General features: G+C 41.6%; 1 protein-coding gene across 1 annotated transcript in view; it reads left to right on the forward strand.

Moving 5' to 3' along the window:
- Positions 1-17,579, forward strand: part of cdk17 (cyclin-dependent kinase 17) — a 53,342-nt gene extending 35,763 nt beyond the window's left edge. The window contains exons 5-17 of the mRNA XM_037695857.1: positions 4,217-4,342; positions 7,707-7,763; positions 7,839-7,953; positions 8,038-8,132; positions 10,344-10,406; positions 10,484-10,607; positions 10,697-10,817; positions 12,557-12,654; positions 12,732-12,837; positions 13,012-13,054; positions 13,619-13,709; positions 13,813-13,890; positions 17,363-17,579. Coding sequence (XP_037551785.1) covers positions 4,217-4,342; positions 7,707-7,763; positions 7,839-7,953; positions 8,038-8,132; positions 10,344-10,406; positions 10,484-10,607; positions 10,697-10,817; positions 12,557-12,654; positions 12,732-12,837; positions 13,012-13,054; positions 13,619-13,709; positions 13,813-13,890; positions 17,363-17,403 — 1,158 coding nt within the window. The 3' untranslated portion in view covers positions 17,404-17,579. The remainder of the gene's footprint in view (positions 1-4,216; positions 4,343-7,706; positions 7,764-7,838; positions 7,954-8,037; positions 8,133-10,343; positions 10,407-10,483; positions 10,608-10,696; positions 10,818-12,556; positions 12,655-12,731; positions 12,838-13,011; positions 13,055-13,618; positions 13,710-13,812; positions 13,891-17,362) is intronic.
- The last annotated feature ends 5,229 nt before the right edge of the window (positions 17,580-22,808 follow it).

The following is a 22,808-nucleotide window of genomic DNA, read 5'->3' on the forward strand; positions in this document are numbered from 1 at the left end:
CCCTCTGCTCTTCACCTCCTCTCCCTCTGCTCTTCACCTCCTCTCCCTCAGGGTGGTGTCCTCTCTAATGGCCTCTCCTCTCCGGGTGTCAGGACACTGACAGCAGCGCTGCTCCCAGAGGAGCCTGAAGAGGCTGCGATCCACGAGCTTCCTCCCGTCAGCTGTCCGAGCTTAAAGGCACGCTGGAAGGTTTTCTGCCAAGCGGGTGTTCAACACCTCCTCGTCATCAGTTTCTCACTCACTCTTAATTGAATACAAACACGGCGCTGAGAAGGAAACAGTTTTTTTAGTGTAAATTTTAAAGTCTCAAAGGCTAAAATTACACGTAGTCATTTCAGAAGGCTGTTATTTGGTAAATCCATATATTTTGTTAAATTGTTAGGCTTGGCTGCTCTAATTTATAACTACTGTCTTTTTTTTTTCTTTTTTAAAGGAGAACAACTCCTGAAAATCCTCTGTGTCCTTCAGACTTTACTGCCCTCCATCTTAAAACATAAAACCAGTTCATCAGTTAAAACAAGTGAATTGTTCCTGCTAGTTTGAGTGTTTCCACCGAGCTTCGGCTACTTCCTCGGTCTGTCTTGCTGCACACCAGTGATCGTCCAGCTCAGTGTAGGTGTCAACCAGGGCTGAGTCCGAGCAGCTCAGGCTGGACACCTTCCGCCCCCTGCTGGCACAACTGCAGACACCAACATCTTTTACTGACGCTGTTGCTTGTGTCGGGCCAAAGGATGTGATATAACCGCTTGACCTGGAAAACACTCAGCTCAGGTTGTTTCCTCAAATCTTGGAGCTCTTATTGATTCAAAATAAACAAAATCTTGTCGTGTTTCAGTTCCTCTAGTAGGAGATGGTGAAGTTTAGCCTCCAGGTTAGATCGTGTCTCGACGGACCAGGGTCTCATACACACAGGGCTTAAAGTGGGAAAAAAATCCTGAGCCTGAAACTTTTTTTGTGGTGCTGATAGAATAAAACCGTGACATATTGCCAACGTTCATTAAAAATGCTCTTAAAAGTGCAAACAACTTATTTTAACAACAAATTTCAAGTAACAATGACTTCAATGAGGTTTCAATGTATTTGAACTTAAACAACGTATGTGCCCCAGAGTACTGCCCCGCAGCAATAAAACTCAAAAAGACTCACCACATTGAACAGACACATTTCAGTCAATTAATTTGCAATAAATTTAGAATACTCAATATCACAATCTGAAAGGAAGTTCCGCAGAGCTGGTTTTAGGACTCCCAGCATTCTAAATAACTTTCAGAGTAGGAGCTGGAGTCATATCACAGCATTAGCACAAAGATGTTCTGTGCAGTGAAAATGTTTTTTGTGAACACAGACTGTTTAAACATAGATGAAAATGTCTTACCAGCATTGGCGTCAAAAGCATTTGTAAGGGGCGGGAGGCAGACACACTGGTGGGGGGGGTCTGGGGGGTCCTCCCCCAGAAAATTCTGAATAAAGTAGATGCCATTTCCTGTATTCTGGTGTATTTTAAGGGGTTAATCATCTATGTTTACCTACATAAGTAACTTGATTCAATAACTATTTTAAAGAGCAACAGGAAATAGCCTGACCAACAGCTCTCCTTGTGTGAATAGAGCACGCTCTGTTAACCTCGAGCATCCTAACACCCTCACCCCGGTTGACAACTGTCGGCACTAACAGCGCTAAGATAGCATACCACACAGAAGCGTCTCCCTCTCCTCCCCCCCACCCTGTCCACAAAACCCCCCTGAGAGATGAGTGTCCCCTGCCAAGACAAGTACCCTGGAGGAAAACTGCATGCAAAATTGATGCGATGCTGCTTACCAGCATCACAGGCAGCTTCTCGCTGTAACTTGAGATTTGACTTTTTTCAGAAAAAAAAGACGTGGCGTGGATTATTTATCATAACTCTGAGTTTACTTGGCCTATCATCAACGCAATTTAAAAACAGTTTCAAATCTGTAGTTTTGACACGAATTTAAAGGGAGTCGCTGAGATGCTGTGTCTTTCCAGCTAGAGACTGAACTCAGTCATTTGACTGCGCTTCGATTCGCTCCAAAGGGGGGACGAATTGTCAGAGTAGGAGGTGCCGGACACTTGCTTGCTTTTCTAAGACCTGCCTTCCTGTTAGTAATTGGTCAAGATAACACGAGCTTCAATGTGATTGGATGTAATCCCTGTCTATCAACCAAAGTTAAGTTGAGGCGGACCGGCAGGCTGTCTCCAAGCCGGAAATCTGGCCCCTGGCTGGACCGCTTTAAGCCCTGTATACAGTAATGAGGCTGTTGCTCCAGTCTTTTGTGGTAGAGAAGGAGTTGGACCAAAAGTCAAAGCTCTTGATTTTCATAGTCTCACTACTAACGCATTAATAAAAACGCATTTTTCAATTCAAGTATAAGTACTTACATTTGAGTACGTGCTGGTACAGAGCACCGGTAAGTACAAATATATGTTGTGACACTTCATACAATCAGTAGAAGCTCAAATTAGCTATTTGATCTGTTTCAACAGGGGATTTCTTTGTAAAATTCACATTTTGGACACATTTCCTGTTTGGGGGAGAAAAAAAAATTAGCATAACAAAAAAAAAGTTCAGACTGTTTACGATCACAGTCACCGTCTTTTAGTACAACGCAGGCATTGTTGCTCCCTAAGAACGTTGCTAAAATATTCAACTTAAACAATATTTGGAAAAGACTAAAGTAATGTACGGAGTTTCTGTTAAAAACATCCAGCTCGCAGCAGCACAAGAGAAAGAAAAAACAACAACTATAAAGTCAAAGTTTTGCAGCGTTAGCTTAGCATTAGCGTAGCACCTTACTTTGTGGTTGTGTTGCAGCTGCTACTTGTTAAGCAGCTCATTAAGCATCTTCTTAAGCAGCTTCCAGGCTCGTTAGCGGTGGAATGCTCCCATAAGCTCCACCTGTTTTGGTCATATCCCAGTGTCTTCCCCTGATGGTAGCAGCCGATCTGGCTTGTTGCTAACTCGTCAGCTCAGCCGTCGATGGCTCCAACACCGCTCCCATGCTTTCCAACAATGTCCTTTTTCGTCACAGTGATGATGATGATGATTTAGGAGGCTTTTGTCCTCTTGCTAGAAAACGAGCGCTATGATTGTCGAGAAGCTCCGTTTTACCTAAAGCCCCCATCTCCTCCATCCTTCACTTAGAAAAACCTTCACTTGGCTGCTTCTTCTTCGTGGTTCTGATGATTATCGAACAACTTCTTGTAGCATCGTCAGCACCAACCGATAAAAAGTGGATCAGGATAGCCAGCTAAAGAAAATAAATAAAATAGTTCAACATGGCTGACGTTGCGCCTCCTCTTAAAGCCTTAACGTAACATTGGAACACTTTTCTGAGTACTCGTGTAGTATCATGGCATCGGTGCACACCTCCCATCTAAACTGTTCTAGCTCTAACCTGTGGTCAGGAGGTTTGGGTCATGACCAGAAGAGGAGGTGAGGTGGCCAAGCTCAGGCTTGGAGAGTTAAGGAGCTCCGTCATCCTGGAGGAGCTTGGAGTAGAGCCGCCGCTCCTCCTCCTCATCTAAACGAGTCAGCTGAGGTGGTTCGAGTGCCTTGGTTTCTTTCTGGAGGTTTTCTGCTGCACAACTCGTAGTGTTGTCGAACTTCGTTACCGAAAGGAGCCAAAATTTAAAAACTCATTTCCTTCACAACACAAACATTAGGTAGAGAAACTGGACCAACGATGGACCTGAATCTTCACTGATGTGTTGATGGTGACAGTAGTGACATCTTTGCTGGTTTGCTGCTCACAGATGTTATTTATAACAGGCTCCATCGGTCGAGACGAGATGTGCTTTTTACAGTCCCGGCATCGGGTGCTGATGTAACGCTGGTCCGCAGGCCGCCCGTTTGTTTTCACCGAGCAGAAGATGCTGATCTCAGTCGCTTCGGGAGTGGGAGGAGACGAGAACAAGTTATTTCAGACGCTGCACCCAGCGCATGTGGGCGTGCGTGGGGGTGGACTCTGTAATGCAGATTGTCTCCTGCACATAAACGCACGAGGCGTGTGGGAGACGAGCTTCTCACCGTGCTGCAGAGTGCAGAGACACTGGCTCTCAGCCATCAGCTTCCGCGGTTAAACATTTAAAAACATTTTAAAATAATAAAGTTTTTAGACTTTTAGCCATATATTGATGGAAAACCTGCATCTTCAAAGCCGAGGCATAAGGGTTGTATTTTTATGTTTGTTTTCAGGACCTCAACAAGCGCCTGTCTCTGCCCGCTGACATCAGGATTCCCGACGGTTACTTGGAGAAGCTGCAGCTCAGCAGCCCGCCGTTCGACCAGCCGCTCAGCCGACGCTCCCGCCGAGCCTCGCTGGTCAGTCGCTGCGCCTCCACGTTGTTTTGTTGTTGTTGTTTTCTTTTTTTTTTTGTATTGCTTTGCAGCACTTTGCAGAGCCTTATTACCAAGAACACCCTCTGTGCTGGTTTCCATGGCAACTGGCCCAGGGAGAGCCAAGGATGGATTCATCTGGAGTCGACACCTCCCACTTCATGCCCATCAGATTAGATCATAAAACTCTGCCGGGGTGAGACTGTGCAGCTTTGTTGCAGTCTGACGCAGAGATTCATGGGAAATGGAGTCCTGCCAGCTGTGGAGAAAATAAAATGAAAAAGTTCAAGCATCATTTCACATTTATCCCCTTCTTGTAGTTCAGTCTGTTTCTGGTCGCCTGCTGGTTAAATCTGTCCTGATTAGTTATAAATAGCACAATTAAAAACCTCCAGCTGCTGCTTTTGGTGAGGGTTTTAATGAATTGTTAGTTTTATTCCTTAAATTGCTCGTTAACGTGTTTAATTGTGGATTTTCATGGACGGATGACGCAGTCTGGCCTCCCCCTTACGTGTTTTATCTTTTGAATTTAAGCAAACTGTCATTAAATGTTCTATTAGTTTATTGAATTAAACTTATGATCTGAAGTTCCAGCATGCCTTGACGGTAACACAAATCCTGCTGTTTTAAACAAATATCACTTTTCAATGTTGCATTACGACAGATTTATGGCCATTTCAGTCAAATCTTTAAATTAATGTTACCCAGGAACTTCTTTGACTCGTTAGCACTCAGAGTATGTGTTGGGATTACCCTCAGCTACTACTCACCAAATTTCAGCTCAATGTTTGTAATCTGGACTGAGTTATAATCTGTTGGTGTTGTCTAAGTTCAGCTGCTGCTGGCAACTATCCAAATCAAGTGGGCTTCAATAATGAATCTGTCGGAGACGTACGTTTGATCCACGTTAACTGAATCTCATTTAAGTCCGTCCAACGCTTCATGAGATATTTTGCTAACGGACGCAAGAACACACAAGCAAAACGTTTATCTTGATCTATGTTCAAAATAAATTATTAGATTTTATTTTTTTCATTCAACATTTATTTAGACAGGTAAATCCCATTGAGCCTCGAGGACTCTTTTACAAGAGAGACCTGTTCACGTTATTAAAAGGTGTGTTTTTATTCACCTCTCTGCAACAGCTTAATAATAATCCAATTAGGCCTGTCACAATAACAAATTTTGCTGGGCGATAAATTGTCTAAAAAATTATTGCGATAAACGATAATATTGTTTGAAATTTGACAATAATTAGTAATTATTATTAATTAATAATTAGCAATCGTCAAATTTGAGAAGAAATGTTTAATTTTGTGTGTAGTACTTTTATTGACCACTGGATGGCAGTATAAGACTGTTTGAACTGAAGGATGGATAGTGAGGGAGCGAGTAGCGTGTCTCTTTAAGAAAAATGAGAGGGAGGCCCCTTGACATGACGTGGGCTGCCTCTCGTTCCTGTTGTTCGATTCTCAAAATGGTGGACACTTGTTGCGGTTTGAGTTCTTTAGCATAACATTTTTCACTCAAAGCTTTTAATAAAAAAAAAAAAAACAAGTTCTTAGGTTCTTGGGTTTCAACCGTGAATTTTGGAGCTTTGACAAGACGGCGGTTTTTTCGCCCGAGGTCGGCCCGTTAGCTTAGCTTGTAGCTTAGCTGCTTTTAACGATCCAAAAACACGAATTTGGACGATTAAAATGGATTTTAAAGAGAAAAGAGAAAGGTGGGTGTCAGTGAAGAGCACCGGAGTTGAGCCTTTTGTCATCCAGTGTCTTCAGTAGAAAGAGAGACACGAAGAAACGATAATGCTGATAAATGAAAATGAGGTCGATAATTTTCATTTATCATGCGATTAATTGATTTATTGTTTATCACAACAGGCCTATAGGATCAAAATGAATCTCTGCAGGTCTCTGTAGTTGCCTTACAAACTGAAATTAAAAAAAGATTTTTGTTGTGGAACCTTTGGGTGAATCTTGGGTACATCCCCGCAGCATGATGCTGCCACCACTGTGCTTCACTGTGGGGATGGTGTTCAGGTGGTGGTGAAAGGCGAACCAAATAGTTCACGTTTAGCCTCGTTAGACCACAACTCCTTCATCCACGTGTTCCAGTTTGACTTCTGGAACGTTTCAACAGGTTGCCTTATATCCATCTTTAAGCAACGTTGTCTTTTCTGTCCACTTTTCCATGAAGCCAAGCTTTGTGCAACTTCTAGTGTCCCTAGGTGTCCATCTCCATCTGATCCTGCTGATCTGTAGTCGGGTCATGGAGGCAGCAGGTCTGGGAGAGAAACCCAGACCTCCCTCTTCTTAGAGACACTCTCCAGCTCCTAAGGTGTTCCCAGGCCAGAGATGACAGTTCTTCCAGTGAGTTCTGGGTCCTCCCCTGAACCTCTTACCAGTGGTACAAGCCTGGAAAACCTCCAAAAGGAGGTGTCCAGGAGGCGTCCTTATGAGATGAACCTCCTCAACTGACGCCTTTCGATGCAGAGGAGCAGCAGCTCTAGTCCGAGCTCCCCCCGGATGACGGAGCTCCTCGCCTTATTTCTAAGGCTTCCTAAGAAGGAAGCTCATTTCAGGCACTTTAGTCCAGTCCTGATCCAAACCTCATGACCACAGGTGAGGGTTGGAACGTAGACAGACCTGTAAATCACGACTGACCGAAGCAACGCCCTCATTACTGAGGACGAGGCTCCGACCCATCTCCCACTTCATCCCAGTTCTTATGATCCAGGTATGCAAAAGTTGGGTGAATACTTTTGCAACCACTGTGTTTGTCTGTAACTGGTCCTGGTCTGTTCCTGGTCTATAACTGATCCTGGTTTGTTCCTGGTCTATAACTGATCCTGGTCTGTTCCTGGTCTATAACTGATCCTGGTTTGTTCCTGGTCTATAACTGGTCCTGGTCTGTTCCTGGTCTATAACTGGTCCTGGTCTGTTTCTGGTCTATAACTGGTCCTGGTTTGTTCCTGGTCTATAACTGATCCTGGTTTGTTCCTGGTCTATAACTGGTCCTAGTCTGTTCCTGGTCTATAACTGATCCTGGTTTGTTCCTGGTCTATAACTGGTCCTGGTTTGTTCCTGGTCTATAACTGGTCCTGGTCTGTTCCTGGTCTATAACTGGTCCTGGTCTGTTCCTGGTCTATTCCTGGTCCAGGTCTATTCCTGTCCTGGTGTTTCATCCGGTGGTGTCAATGAGGCTTTTGTGTAACTTTCATGTGTGTAAAGTATCTTTTTATAAAAGTCCTTCCGACTGTAACAATTATTTAGCATTACCCACTTCCACTGGTGGACCTTTAAATAATTATGAAGCGTGAGTTTGACTCGTTCTTTTGTCTCCTCCTCAGTCTGAGATCGGTTTTGGGAAGTTGGAGACGTACATTAAGCTGGACAAGCTGGGAGAGGTGAGAAAGTTTTAAAACACTTGTAGCTCCGCCTCCGAGCACAGCCTAACCTCACCTGAACAATGCTGCGTTTAGGGAACGTACGCCACGGTGTTTAAGGGGCGCAGCAAGCTGACGGACAACCTGGTGGCGCTGAAGGAGATCCGACTGGAGCACGAAGAAGGAGCCCCGTGCACCGCCATCAGAGAAGGTGCTCAGCTAGTCTTTATTTTAGTGAGCAAAACTTTAATTTACCAATAAACACCGTGTTTCTCATCATTGTGTGCGTCTGTAGTGTCTCTACTAAAGGACCTGAAACACGCCAACATCGTGACGCTACACGACATCGTCCACACCGACAAGAGCCTCACGCTCGTCTTCGAGTACCTGGTGAGAATAAAACCCAACTTTGACACGTTGAAATCTGATTTCACCGATCTGGAAGAAATGATGTCGTGCTCAGGCTGTGTCCGGGGGTGACTCTCCGCTACTACCACATCATTGTTTTACATTTTTAAACTCCCGTCGAAAAGTGCACCCATTACTCTGTCTAAACTCTCTATTGTCCTGCACATAACCTCTGAGCCGCTCGAGACAATTTAATGAAGCTTGAAATACCAGATGGAGCGTCACGTACATGTTTCATCACCTCAGCTCCAAGGTCAAGGTCACAACTCAATTCAGCCTTTATTTATACAAGTCAGTCTCACGGAGTCACGAGGACTCATTTATAAGAGAGACCTGATTTAGACGGACAATGTACAGTGCACAGACAACAATAAACTACAACAAAATGCAATTAAAACAAAAAAAAGTATTTTAAAACAATAAAATCAAGGTGCCTTATAAAACAAGGTTAAATACTAAAAACGAACATATTTGCATTGATTTCTTTATAGACCTTATCACTAGTTTAAAATTCCTTAGAGAGGTCAAAGTCGACTACTTCAGGTCTTTTAGCAAGATATTCCAGGAAACAGGAGCAGAGTAAGAAAAGGCCTTTTTGCAGAGTTCGGTCCTCACTGAGGGGACGCTGCAGGTAATGAAGGCCTGAGAGCGCATGTTGTGACTGCACTGACGACGTGACATGTAGGAGGAGATATAAGAAGGTAGGAGACCAAGGAGTGATAGATGAAAATGAACCAGTGTGAGAGCCTGTGTATAGATAATGATGTACAGTTAACCATTGAATACAGGGTGCAGTGATGGGTACAGTAGTTACGGCCAGTTATGATTCTTAGCTCACCATGGTAGACGGCATCCAACATCTGTAAGGAGCTCGTAGGGGCATTCATGTAAATAATGTCGCCATAGTCAGTGGCCGGTAGGAAGGTAGCAGTTACAAGGTGCTTTCTGGTATTCAGAGTTAAACTAGATCTATTTCTGAAAAAGAAACCCAATTTTAATTTTAGTTTCTTTATCAAGTTTTTGACATGTGGCTTAAAAGAGAGATGTGCATCAACTAAAATTCCCAAGTATTTCTAAGAATCTACAAACTCAATAGGAACACCATGTATGGATGAGATATGAAGAACTGCTGGCACCAACTTTCTGTTTGAAAACAACATCCCTTTGGTTTTATCAGCGTTTAGCACCTGCTTGAGACAGAATAAGTCAGACTGGATGATGTCAAATGCAGACTGTAGAAGCTAGAAAACCTTGGCTACTGTGTTAGCTCGACAATAAACAACAGTATCGTCGGCATAGAGATGCAAGGAGGCGTCAGGAATGTTTTGACCTACATGTCTCACTCGTTTTACAATTTTATTAAATTGTAAAAAGAGTGGGTCCTAAAACTGAGCCTTGTGGTACACCATTAGTGACTGTTAGGTAGCTAGATGAAGTACCGTTATGTCGAACACATTGTCTCCAACCTGAGAGATAGTTAAAAAAAAAAAAACTGTGATCTGAGAAACCAATGTCTGAGAGCTTATCACATAAGATGTCATGATCTACAGCAGCGGTTCCCAAACTTTTCCATGCCATGGCCCCCCAAACAGCATTAGCTTCTGGCTGAGACACCCCACCCCCCCAAACCCACAAACAATGCTACAAAATATGTAAAGAAACATCAACTTTTAGAATGTTTGAACTTTTATTCACTATATTCAATAAATTATTACAGCTGCTGAGCATAAAAATGTTATTAACCAACATGTTTTAAGATTGCCCTAGTGTGCATTTTTTATTATTATTATTACTATTTTTTTATTTTTGGTTGATTATATCTTATTCTCTCCATCATTCTGGGGGCCTCCTAGCGCCCCCCTGGCGGCCCCCACTTTGAAAAACACTGATCTACAGTATCTAAGGCTTTGGACAGGTCTAATAAAGTGCAGCACAGCAATCCTTACCGTCCAATGCTTCAACAACATCATTAAATAAACTTTAGCGAATCACAAATCAAGGTCAAAGTTAAGGTCGTTGCTCGTTCGGGTCATTGCTACAGTTTCTCGACAGTCGTGTAACGTGCGGCACGCTTGTTGATTTCTACACTTGCTTTTATTTTCCTCGTCTAGTAAAGTAGGTCAGTGAGGACTTCCTGCAGAATTGTATCGAGGCTGAAGGTTTTAGTTTAAAGGTGAATTTTGTGTCTCGTAGGATAAAGATCTGAAGCAGTACATGGACGACTGCGGGAACATCATGAGCATGCACAACGTGAAGGTGAGGGTGAAGTGTCTCCTGCTCTGAGCGCTCTCTGTGCTATGGACCAAATAAGTCATTCAAACGTGTTTTTCCAGATCTTCCTGTTCCAGATTTTGCGAGGGCTGTCGTATTGTCACAAAAGGAAAGTCCTCCACAGGGACCTAAAGCCCCAGAACCTCCTCATCAACGAGCGAGGGGAGCTCAAACTAGCTGATTTTGGTAAGATCAGCTGAAGCTGCAGCTCTTTGTGTCAGGCAGCGGCGACTTTATCGTTTGCTGTCAGAATCCTTACCTTTGTGTCTGTGCAGGTCTAGCGAGGGCCAAGTCTGTCCCGACTAAAACCTACTCCAACGAGGTGGTGACTCTTTGGTACCGGCCTCCAGACGTTCTGCTGGGATCCTCAGAGTACTCGACACAGATTGACATGTGGTACGAAGCTCTAAATCCAGATTGAAACAGTGAAAATGTTCTGAGCGTCTTTAACCTCAACAGATTCCACCGGGTCATGATTTATTAAACAAAACGTTAAACTCGAGTTGAAACTGTGTCCATCAGCTGATCCAGCAGTCTGTAGAGGAACTCTCACTGGCTCTCTGGATCAGTCTCTTGTGGATGTGGAGGAATTTGGCTCACTCTCCATTCCATTGTAGGTTTCTGCGCTCCGAACACACTTTTTATTCAAGTCCAGGTTCTGGACTCTGATTGGACCTTTGTGGTTCTTTTCCTTTTGACCCGTTCTGTTGTAGATCAGCTGTTGTGTGACCCAGTTTGGTCCAAGCTTCAGCTGTTCTAGAACGCTTTGGTCTCAGGAGCCCAAACCATCAGCCCTCCTGGAGACCTGTCATGGGTGTCCCCCGCCTCTCGCACAGTGACTGCTGGACATGAGCACCAGTGACCCCTGTGATCCGAAAATGAGGAAGTGGGTAAAGATGATGGATGGATCCAGGCTGAGCTTGTCCGCAGGCCGGATGTGGCCCCCGGGCCACCAGTTGAATAACACCGCACAAAGTTTTTGCCAGATTTTACCCATGAGCCCCAGGTGGTCAAAGCCTGCACTCGTTCAGGAGAGTCTGCAAACCTCGCTGGCACAAAAATCAGTTCATACGACAGTCGCAGTCGACACGTTTGGATTCATCGAGCCGACTGCGAACACGTGCTGCCAGCAGCCAACGGACACGAGGAGGAGGAATACAGCAGTCCCTCGCTACTCACAGTTCGTTTGTCGAGGACTCGTTCTATCGCGGCTTTTCAAAATAAGAGTGGACATGACATGCAATTGACTGATTGATGGATGAGCCGCACGATCGGCATGAAATTTTTATTTAAAATAAATTATTTAAAATTATTTGGCATCTCCTGCAGCTTTGTGCAGCTCACACTGCAGGATAAACTTCCTGCTGCAGCTGATCAGCTGATCAGTGTGCAGACTGAAGAAGTGGGCGTGGCCAAGAGCGCTTGCTCTTTTAGAGCTTTGGAGTTTAGAAACATTGCAAGAGTGTGGGAAGTCGTTTTAAACCCTTCCCACACTCTTGCAATGTTTCTAAACAATATTTCTAAACAACGTCATAATTTCAGCTCTTTGCCACTTGCAAGCGCTCTTGGCCACGCCCACTTCTCTGCTCTGCACGTTGAACAGCTGATCAGCTGCAGCAGGAAGTTTATCCTGCAGTGTGAGCTTCACAAAGCTGCAGGAGATGCTAAATAATTTAAAATAATTTATTTTAAATAAAACTTTCATGCCGATCGTGCGGCTCATCCATCAATCAGCCACTTGTGTATTTATATATACAGTGTGTGTGCATATATATATATATATATAAAATAAAGTACTATTTACTACTTGTACTACTATTCCTACGTCGTGGTTTTTCACTTATCGCGGGGCTTCAGGGTACAGATCTCCCACGATAAACGAGGGACTACTGTACAGGAAATGATGATGATGTCTTTCCACCTTGGCGTTGTTTTAACCCTTTCTTTTTTAGAGGTGGTCCCACTGGAGCCAGTTTTCCACTCACAGCTTCAACATGTTGTTCAATAAACAGACGAGGTGGAATCTGTTTTTGTTCTGATCAGTGACGCCTTAGATTTAACGGGTGCTGAAAAGACGTCACATTCCGACAGTGATGTTAGCTGAGAGCTCGTCTGATGTGTGTTTGCGTCTGCAGGGGGGTGGGCTGTATCTTCTACGAGATGGCTGCAGGTCGGCCTCTGTTCCCGGGCTCCACGGTCGAAGATGAGCTCCACCTAATTTTCAGGCTGCTGGGTGAGTGACTCTTGGCCGCAGACGCTCCAGCCGAGCTCGGCGGCTCGTCTGACTCGGCTGTGATTGTGTCGCTTCAGGCACGCCCGCCGAGGAGAACTGGCCGGGAATCTCCGCCATCGAAGAGTTCAAATCCTACAACTTCCCCAAATACAAACCGCAGCCGCTGATCAACCACGCCCCGAGGTGCAGAGCCCCTTCATCTGTTCAAACGTTTACCATCACCCCCCTCCTCTGATTCTTTTTACAGTAACTGTATGTTTGAGTGTGCAGGCAGGAAGTCCTGCAGAGCATTAGAGACGGCCGTCCACTTCCTCCCTCTCCTTTCACACGATTAACCGTTGCTCTTCTCGTCTTTAGGCTGGACGGTGACGGCATCGAGCTGCTGCTGTCCTTCCTCAGAGTGAGTCTCAAACACTGTCGCCCCAAAATTAGCTCAGATTTTGACCAAATAAACCGTCAAATAACAACATTCCTCATCACTTGTCTGTGGAGATCGTTTTGGTTTCTGTTGTTCCTTTGTTTTTTTGGTAAATATTTATGATGCAATAAAAAATAGAATAAAAAATCCCATGTGTAAACATCTAAATAAATTTCAATTAAATATAATCTAAGAGTATTCACCTACCTCTGTGTTTTCTCTGTTTTTTTTTTTTTGCCTCGCAGTTTGGAATTGAAATACATTTTCAAAAGTTACTTTTTAAGAAATAGAAGCCAAGGGATGCACGTCGTCCACCATTCCAGTTCAATCAAACTTATTTAAAAATGTTTGTGACCTGATTCAGCATCAAATTTAAATATTGATACTTGGTTTAGTTGAAGTCAGTTCCAGCTGTGGCCAGCAGGGGGCGCACTTCTGTCATTGATTATCCGCCCCAGTTGTTTGGAGAGAAGCCCCAGACACAATATTCTGCAGCTGCGGTGCCCAAACATCAGGCGGTTGATGTTTCCTGTGTTTCCTCCGCAGTACGAGTCCAAGGCGAGGGTTTCAGCCGACGAGGCGATGAAACATTCCTACTTCAGGCAGCTCGGGATGAGAGTGCACGCTCTGCCCGAGAGTGAGCGAGCGCACACACCGCCCTCCTCGGGCTTTCCTGCTGCTTTATTTTTGATCGTTTCCCGTTTCCTGCTGGAGCTGAAGCTGAACTTCCTGTGTTTCAGGTGTGTCCATGTTCACGTTAAAAGAAGTGCAGCTACAGAGAGACCCCGGCTACAGGAACTCCTCGTACCCAGAGTCAGGTGGGTGCCAAGCACGAGCAGAGGGTCCGACTGCCTCACGCTACCACAACAACAAACTGACATATCGAACCTTAATTTGCTCCTTAAAGTAACTTGAGATCGACAAACAGATTCTCTGTGTCTTATTTTGTGTCACAGCTGTGTCACATCTGTGTCACATCTGTGTCACATCTGTCATCTGGCAGCACTTCAGATGAAAATGATCAGAAAATGACTTTATTTACAATATTTACTCTTAAAAACACACACATCTCCAAGTCCTTCAAAAACATTATTCTGTTTATAAACTGCGCATAGCCGTCTGCTACTTTCAGATAGCATTTAGCTAGTATTAGCTTTTACCTGGCCTTTTTCTTTTAGCTGCTATCTAGTTTTGGAACATTTCCCTTTTGGCTTGTCATTTGATACTTCTAGCTTGTTGCTAGCCGATTTATACTTTAAGCTACTTTTTTGCTACTTGTAGCTAGCCTTATAAAACTTTCAGCTAACATTTTGATCACTTTTAGCTAGTATATATTTTTTTCTGTTAGCCTTAACAACTCAGTTTCAGTTTCTCGGCGTGGTCCGCAACCTTCAGCCTTTTTACTACATTTTGCATCTAACTAAACTTTTGATACTTTTAGCTTCTACCTAGCTTTTTAATGTTTTTAGCTTGTCGCTTGCCTTTCGATACATTTAGCTTGTAGTTAGCCTTTTATTTCCAGCTTCCTTTTTGAAAAATTTAGCCTGTAGCTAACCTTTTACTTCTTTTAGCTACCTTTTTGCTACTTGTAGCTAACCTTTTTTAATCTTTCAGCTAACATTTTGATAACTTTTAGCTAGTATTTTTTCTTTTAGCTTTAACAACTCAGTTTCTGTTTCTCGGCATGGTCAGCAACCTTCAGTTTTAGCAACCCTTTTTACTACTTTGTGCTTCTAGCTAAACTTTTCATTTAGCTTTTGCTTAACCTTTTAATGCTTTTAGCTTGTAGCTAGCCTTTTGATACATTTAGCTTGTAGCTAGCCTTTTGTTATTTCCAACTTCCTTTTTGCAAAATGTAGCCTGTAGCTACTCTTTTACTGCTTTTAGCTACCTTTTTGCTACTTGTAGCTAGCCTTTTTTAAAATTTCAGCTAACATGTTGCTAACTTTTAGCTAATATATATATTTTATTTTATTTTAGCTTTAACAACTCAGTTTCTGTTTCTCAGTTTGGTCAGCAAACTTCAGGAAAGCATTCAGCAGTTTTTGGCTAGGTTTTAGCAAGCCTTTTACCACTTTGTGCTTCTAGCTAACCTTTTGCTACTTTTAGCTTCTATCTAACATTTTAACAAGTTTAGCTTGTAGTTAACCTTTTGATACTTTTAGCTTCTATCTAACATTTTAATAAGTTTAGCTTGTAGTTAACCTTTTGACACTTTTAGCTTCTAGCTAACCTTTTGCTACTTTTAGCTTCTATCTAACATTTTAATAAGTTTAGCGTGTAGCTAACCTTTTGCTACTTTTAGCTTCTATCTAACACTTTAACAAGTTTAGCTTGTAGTTAACCTTTTGACACTTTTAGCTTCTAGTTAACCTTTTGCTACTTTTAGCTTCTACCTAATCTTTTAATGCATTTACCTTGTAGTTAGCCTTTTGATACTTTAGCTTGTAGCTAGCCTTTTGCTACTTCCAGCTTCCTTTTTGCAAAATGTAGCCTGTAGCTACCCTTTTACTGCTTTTAGCTACCTTTTTGCTACTTGTAGCTAGCCTTTTTGAAATGTTCCGCTAACATTTTTGATAACTTTTAGATATTTTTTAATTTTATTTTAACTTTAACTACTCAGTTTCTGTTTCTCAGTTTGGTCAGCAAATTTCATTTTTAGCATTCAGCACTTTTTGGCTAGGTTTTAGCAAGCCTTTTGCTACTTTTAGCTTCTGTCTAACCTTTTGCTACTTTTAGCTTCTAGCTAACCTTTTGATAGTTTTAGCTTCTACCTAATATTTAATGCTTTTAGCTTGTAGTTAGCCTTTTGCTACTTCCAGCATATCTTTTTTGCAAAGTGTAGCCTGTAGCTACCCTTTTACTGCTTTTAGCCAGTGTTGTATAAAGTACCTCGAAGTGATACTTCAGTGAAAGTACGAGTACGTTACCATAAAATTACTTTGGTAAAAGCTAAAGTTGCCTTTAATATTATTACTTAAGTAAAAGTCTTAAAAGTATCGGACATTTAATGTACTTATGTATCAAAAGTAAAATTATCTTCCAAAATGTACTTAAAGTAAGAGTATTAAGTAAAAGTAAATGGTTAGAATTTCCAAAACAACATTTATTGGGTACAATATCCAGTGACAAAAACTTGGAAAGTTTGAACTGAACAAAGAAAGATTGATCTTTAAAAAGTCTGATTCTAATGAATTATATTAATTTAACTTTTATTAACTTTTATTAACAAAGCAGTTAGAACGCTCACATTGTTGGCTTGTCTACTGAGCTACGTTCTGTTTGGTTATGGCTTGTTTCTTTCTGACTAATTAATAATATCGGATGTATTATATGATAATATAATACCATAGGAACTAATAGTTCTTATGCTCTTGAAGCAGTTCGTGTCCTGGAGAACACCAAACCTCCTTTTTAGCAGCTACCGTCATTTTCACACCTATCAGGAACGTGTCTCCACTGTGAGTCAACGATTATCTGTTGCAACGATTGATATCTGCACGTGCATCGAGCTTGTTCACAGCGGGAGCTGCAGGTTTCACACAAGCGGCGTGGGAGGGGCTGGGCTTGTGAGGGGCCGCATGAAGTGGGAGAACAAACAGGCGTTGCCCAATCAGATTTCTGTCTATTTTAAATTGTAGTAACTAAGAGGGTTAAGGGAAATGTATTGAAGTAAAAGTGAAAGTCGCTAGAAATGTAAATAATGAAGTAAAAATATGTCAAAATTTTACTTAAGTACAGTAACGAAGTATTTCTACTTTGTTACATTACAACACTGCTTTTAGCTACCTTTTTGCTACTTGTAGCCAAACTTTTGATAGCTTTTAGCTAACATTCTGCGTCTTTTAGCTTTAACTCAATTTCGGCTGTCTCAAAGTTCAGGAAAGTCCTTCAGCGCTCAGCGGTCTCGCTGCATTTTACAGAAAAGCTCTTTTTTTTTTTTTCTACATTTCTTGTCAACAAAAGCAGCAGAACTGGACTCCTCTGGTTCTGGACTCCTCTGGTTCTGTAGTTTGGTGCTCGTTGCTGCGTGAGGGGTGTCAACGTGTCAACGTTCGACTTCCTCCCACGTTTCCACTTGTGTCAACAAACCTCCATCGAACATCAACAAATCGTTTTCTCATTTTCAAACTTTAAAATGCTCCTTCCACAACCAGGTGTACTTGTTAAAATCAAATGTTTACATGTAAATCTTCTAGTGAGCTGTAAAAAACACCAGTCATTTAAATAAGTCTTAACCTGATGCATTGTGGGTAATGTATTTTATCACTTTTTTCTTCTTTTTTTTAGGTAACAGCGGCATCAACAGAAGGCAAAGCATGCTTTTCTAATGTTCCCCGAAGAGGAAGGTTTACTGACCAGCTTCACCTCCCGTCTCCTCTCAGACCCACTCCTACACACACACACACACACGCACACACACACACACACACACACACACCCCCTGATTGAATGACTGTGAGTTGAATCTGTTTGAAGACTGTTTATTTATTGGAGGGTGAGGTTGAAATATTTTGCTGCTAAACTACTACTGTCTATACGTAACACAACGCAAGTGTGTAAACGTGCGCACTCGTGCACAAGATGTGAACTGAAGGCGCCGTGCACAGCCGAGCAGTCGGTTACTGTCGTTTTTAGTTTGATTCCTGTTTGCGTCTTTGAACCAGCCGATGTGAGGCTGTGATGAAGACGTTCTCGTTGTTGTGACCTGAAACCAAACGTGTCGGTTCGTTTCTTTTTCCTTCGAGCTTCCAAGACTGAACTCTGCAACATTTCTGTATTTTAAAGCACTGCAACGCTAGACGGTGTTGTTGTGGCGATGGCGGGTTCAAATCATCGCTTTCCTTCCAACATTTCACTTGGACTTTGATTTCGCGAGGCGCCACCGCCGCTCTGAAAACCCCAGCATGGCGGTGCGTTCACAGACCCGCTCTGGCTCCCCGTCGGGACCAAAACCGAGTCGTGTGCGTGGGAAGAATCTGTTGGGAAAACTACCGGAGCACAGGAGTGAAAGATGAGGAGTGCCGGTGCTGCAACGGAAGCAATGCGACGTCCCGCAGGAAGCCAACAAACCCTCTCTGAAGCCCCCCCTCCCCAAAACTGCCAGGACTTCAGTGCAGAAGTTTTTCTTGCTCTGAGTGCGTTTAGAAACCTCCCTGACTTTTTTTATTTCAGACTCGCACACCGATGTTTCTTTGTTTTTCTCTTTTAATCAGGGACACGAGCCGAATCATGGCCGAGTTCAGCCGACAGTATTACGTTGTGTTGTGACCTTTGACCTCTCTTTGTGAAACAAACGTGTTCATGTGGCATGTTTTAATTCTTTATTCAGAGGGAGGGGAGGGTGCTCAAAACCAACGATGGTTTGGTCCCGCTTGGCGTCGGACCACTGCTCTCTGCAGGATTTCTACGACGAGAAGAGATTTCAAATTGAAATTTTAGATTTAAGCTCAACCTGTGTTGTTAGCAACTGAAAGTGACGTTACAGAACGTGAAAGTTAAATACGTGTTTACTGGAGCAACCAGAGGAGCTCCCTGGATCCATCTTAACGATACCTGCTAGTGTGGATTTCACTCCTGGCATCGACTGCAAAAAGTGTTTTATTATTTTTATAGAGAATGAAATATTAAAGCATTAAAACTGCAGATTTAGTCTAAAACATCGATACCATTTTCATATTTCAGTTCAAAATATGAAACCAATGCTAATATGCTAAGCCTCATTAGCACAAAGATTGGAGACGTCTGTATACTGTGGTCTGCAGAGATTATAAATGGAAAAACAATAATTTGTTTAAGACTCATCTAACTCTTGAGCCTGAGTCTCGTTAGGCTGAAATCGTCCTCAGCATTTCATTGTATTATTGACCTTGTGTTGATTTTACAAATGACTAATAAACCAAACCTGAACCAATCGTTGGCGACAAACTGCAAACAGCATTTGCAAAAGGTCATGAACGTGCATGTCAGGCTGCCTTCAGACCCAGGCCTCCTTTGCAAGAAAGATCTGTGATCTCAATGGGATTTGCCTGGTTAAATAAAGATTAATAATGAAATTTAAAAAATGAATTAATGACCAGCAGCACGGTGGCGCAACTGGTAGAGCTGCTGCCTCTCAGCGAGCAGGTCTCCGGTTCAAACCCCTTTCTGGGTGGAGTTTGCATGTTCTCTCCGTGCATGCGTGGGTTTTCTCCGGGTGCTCCGGTTTCCTCCCACAGACCAAAAACATGCATGTTAGGCTGATAGGTAACTCTAAATTGTCCCTAGGTGTGAGTGAGAGAGTGAATGGTTGTTTGTCTCATTTGTCTCTATGTGTCCCTGTGATGGACTTACGACCCGTCCAGGGTGTCCCCCGCCTCCCGCACAGCGATTGCTGGACATGGGCACCGGCGACCCCCATGACCCAAAATGGAAGAAGTGGGTAAAAGATAATGGATGAATGGAATTAATGACTTGCATCCTAACAATGGAACAAAACAGCAAATGCCTCAAACCTCTCTTTGTTTTGCAATGCTAACAAAAATAGAAACTGATATTTCCAAAAAGGCAACATACAGCACTGCTGTTTCTTCCAGTTCGTCACTAGTGGTTTTACAAAATTTGGGTGCTCGCTGTGGCAACACCTGAAAAGAAGGGAACAGCTGAAAGAAAGACGTTAATTTTGCCCAAAAGAGGGCGGCCCTAAAGCCCCAAATCTCTCATCTTGTTGTCCTTCTCTGTGTAGAAAAGCTAACGATAATTATATATTCATATATATATATATATATATATATATATATATATTCCAAAATGCAACCTAGAACCTTTTAGGCATGACACTACTGTGAGCAGCTATTTTTTTATTTTCTTGTCACTAGCAGTTCAACGTTTTTTTTGGTTTAACCCAAAAAAGGGGCGGAGCTACCACCTTATGTTACTGTATTTTTATATAATTGCCAATTTCTGTATATGGATGCTAACAGAAATACACACCGTTTTATTTCAAAATACAACACAGAACCTTTTAGACATGACATTTCTAGTATTTCCATTTTGTCACCAGCAGCTTTTTATAATTTGGATTTACCCAAAAAGGGGTGGGGCCATTTGGAAGGAGAGGGATATGATGTTTCTCTCTTCCAACAGTGAGCGCAGCTTAAAATCATTTTGCTACAAAATGTAATAGTCAAATGGGCAAAACGTTGTTTTTCCACCAAGAGCTCTGAAAATGCCAGGAGTGCATTAAACACTGAACGGTAAAAATTGTGTGTTCCAGGAGGATCTCAGGGAGGTTCTCTAGTTGCTGCAGCTCTTTGACTCAACATCATAAATGAAAAGTTTAAATTGTTAAAAGATTTCTGTGAGCAACACTAGTGTTCTGTTACAGCACACGCTAGAAAAAGTGCTTGAAGCACTTGTAAGGCTTGAGTAACTTAACTAAAATCATTAATGTAATAATATTAACGTTAACACAGTTTGCAGCTGGAGTGCAAATGTTATTTCTTTTCATTCTGAGTTATTTTACACCGACCTCAGCACAAATTGTGATCAAATCTAGCTGTGACATGCTGTAAACAGGAAACATCATTATATTAATGGTTAATATCCTGCATTATGTTGACTTATTGTCATGCAAGAGCCTAGTGGCATAATTTATTCCAGACGTTCTGTATCTGCACGTTTTATGAAAAAGAAATAAATGTAGAATATACTTTTAATCCAAACTTAAGGATTATTTCACTCTGAACTGCAAACTGTGTTTCTGTTAACTGGACTTTTTGTACATGAGCAGCAGTAACATGCACAGATTTACAAAGCTTAATATTTATCATTGTAAAACTGTACTTTTTCAAATGTGTGACTGACCGAAGTTCATGTAATGTTATGTCCGCGCGCGTGTGTGAATGTGTGTGTGCGTGCCTGATGCATGGAAAGCCTGCTGTGTTGTGAACTCGACCTCTGAAACACTGAGCTGCCAGTGAACAGCCGACGTGACTCTTTTTACTGGAACTATTTATTTCTCATAACCATCGGAAGTAAATTTAAACTGTTTCATAAACCTGTGTTTGCATTCATTCTTTCAAATAAATAAATGAAATCCCCGACAGATTAATATGGTACGACAACAAATAAAATGTAATTTATTTTTAAAATTGCAACAAAAATGTCACCAGAAGGTTTTTTTTTTTCTTTTTACAATCAACTACTAAAATGTAATTTTCTTTTTTACCTGGATTGAATTTTAAAGCTTTTATTTACAAAAATCTAACATTTTAGAAGCTACAGGTTGAGGGACGGTTCAAATATTTTGAATAGGAGATTTGTGGTAAGTTAATAATGACTATCTTACCTGTTGTAGATTATTTGAACAACCTCAGTTTAGAATAATATTTTTAATATAATTGGATTAATGAGCTAAAGGCTAGTCCAAAGCAAATTGCGTCTCTTAAAACAGCTTCAATCATTAAAGTTTTATGGCAGTTCATGCGAACGATTAAAAATTTGACACCTCTGTCAGTTTTGCATTAAATGGTTACACATTTGTAAACGCTTTCTGTGCAGCCTAAAGCACTTCCTGCAGGAATATTGTAATATCTCAGCTGGAAAAGCAATGTACAGCAAAACTGATGGTATAAATGCTTCTAAAATACATGAAGCAATATAAAAATTTAATTATTTGAGGACAGCACATTGAAGAGCTAATTGCTAATCCAAGAAAGTTTTCGTCTTCATTAAAACAACTTAAAAATTTCAAAATTTTGCTCATTCAAACTTTGATTTAAAAACCTCTCCACCTCTGTCAGTTTTGTTTTCTATGGCTATTCTAACAGAAAAATCCTACTCCTGCTGGAAGTTTTGTGGTTGGCACCGAATGTGCTATGGCTAGCTTTAACAGTTATAATGTGAAATAACCATAGAATTCCCTGTATTTAACTAATGACAATGTAAAGGTTCATAAAATAGCATTGCATTAATTATATAAAATGTTTTGAGGTTGAAGTTTTTTTTAAGACTGCTGCAAACCACTTTGGACTTAGCCTCGCTCAGACTAGCCATTAGCTTGTTGATCCGGTCAGAGTTAAACTATCTCTCTAAACTGAAGTTATTCAAAAAGCTATTTTCACCAAATAAACTATTAATTATCCATAAACTTTCCACAAAACGGCACTGCAAAATGAACAAACCTTACCTTCAAAATTACAGCACTTTAGCACATAAGAAAAATACAGAAATAAATGTGGAGAAACGATGTCTCTTGAATCCTCTGGCTAGCAGGCACATTGCTAGGAGTTGTTTGTGGTTCATCTTAAAAACAAACTTTTGTACTTAACCAAAAGAAACCCAACCTAAATCCTGAGTTCTACAACATTCAATATGGTAAAAACCTTCACAATAAAGTTATTGTGTTAACTAAAAAGAGCGGGAAAAAGGTGTATCTTTACTCTCAATATATTTGTTTCCATTGCTTCTTATTATCCAGTTATGGTCCCAAACAAGAAGTTTAGATAGTTTCTTTAAGATTTTAGGACACGTGATTTGAATTTTCAGCTTGTAAATAAAACAAACATGTTATAAATAGGAAGTTGAAACCAGTTAGCTTAGCTTAGCTTGAAAATTAAAAGTAGCGGGAAACTGCCATTTTGTTCTTCAAATGTTACTCAGTTGACCTACCAGGACCTCTAGCAACCTTGTGTTTGCTTGTATTAAGATTTTTATCATATAAACTTAAAAATGTGTAGAATACTAAATTTTGGGC

This window comes from Nematolebias whitei, chromosome 22, assembly GCF_014905685.2.
Source record: "Nematolebias whitei isolate Nwh7 chromosome 22, NemWhi1, whole genome shotgun sequence".
Lineage (NCBI taxonomy): Eukaryota > Metazoa > Chordata > Actinopteri > Cyprinodontiformes > Rivulidae > Nematolebias > Nematolebias whitei.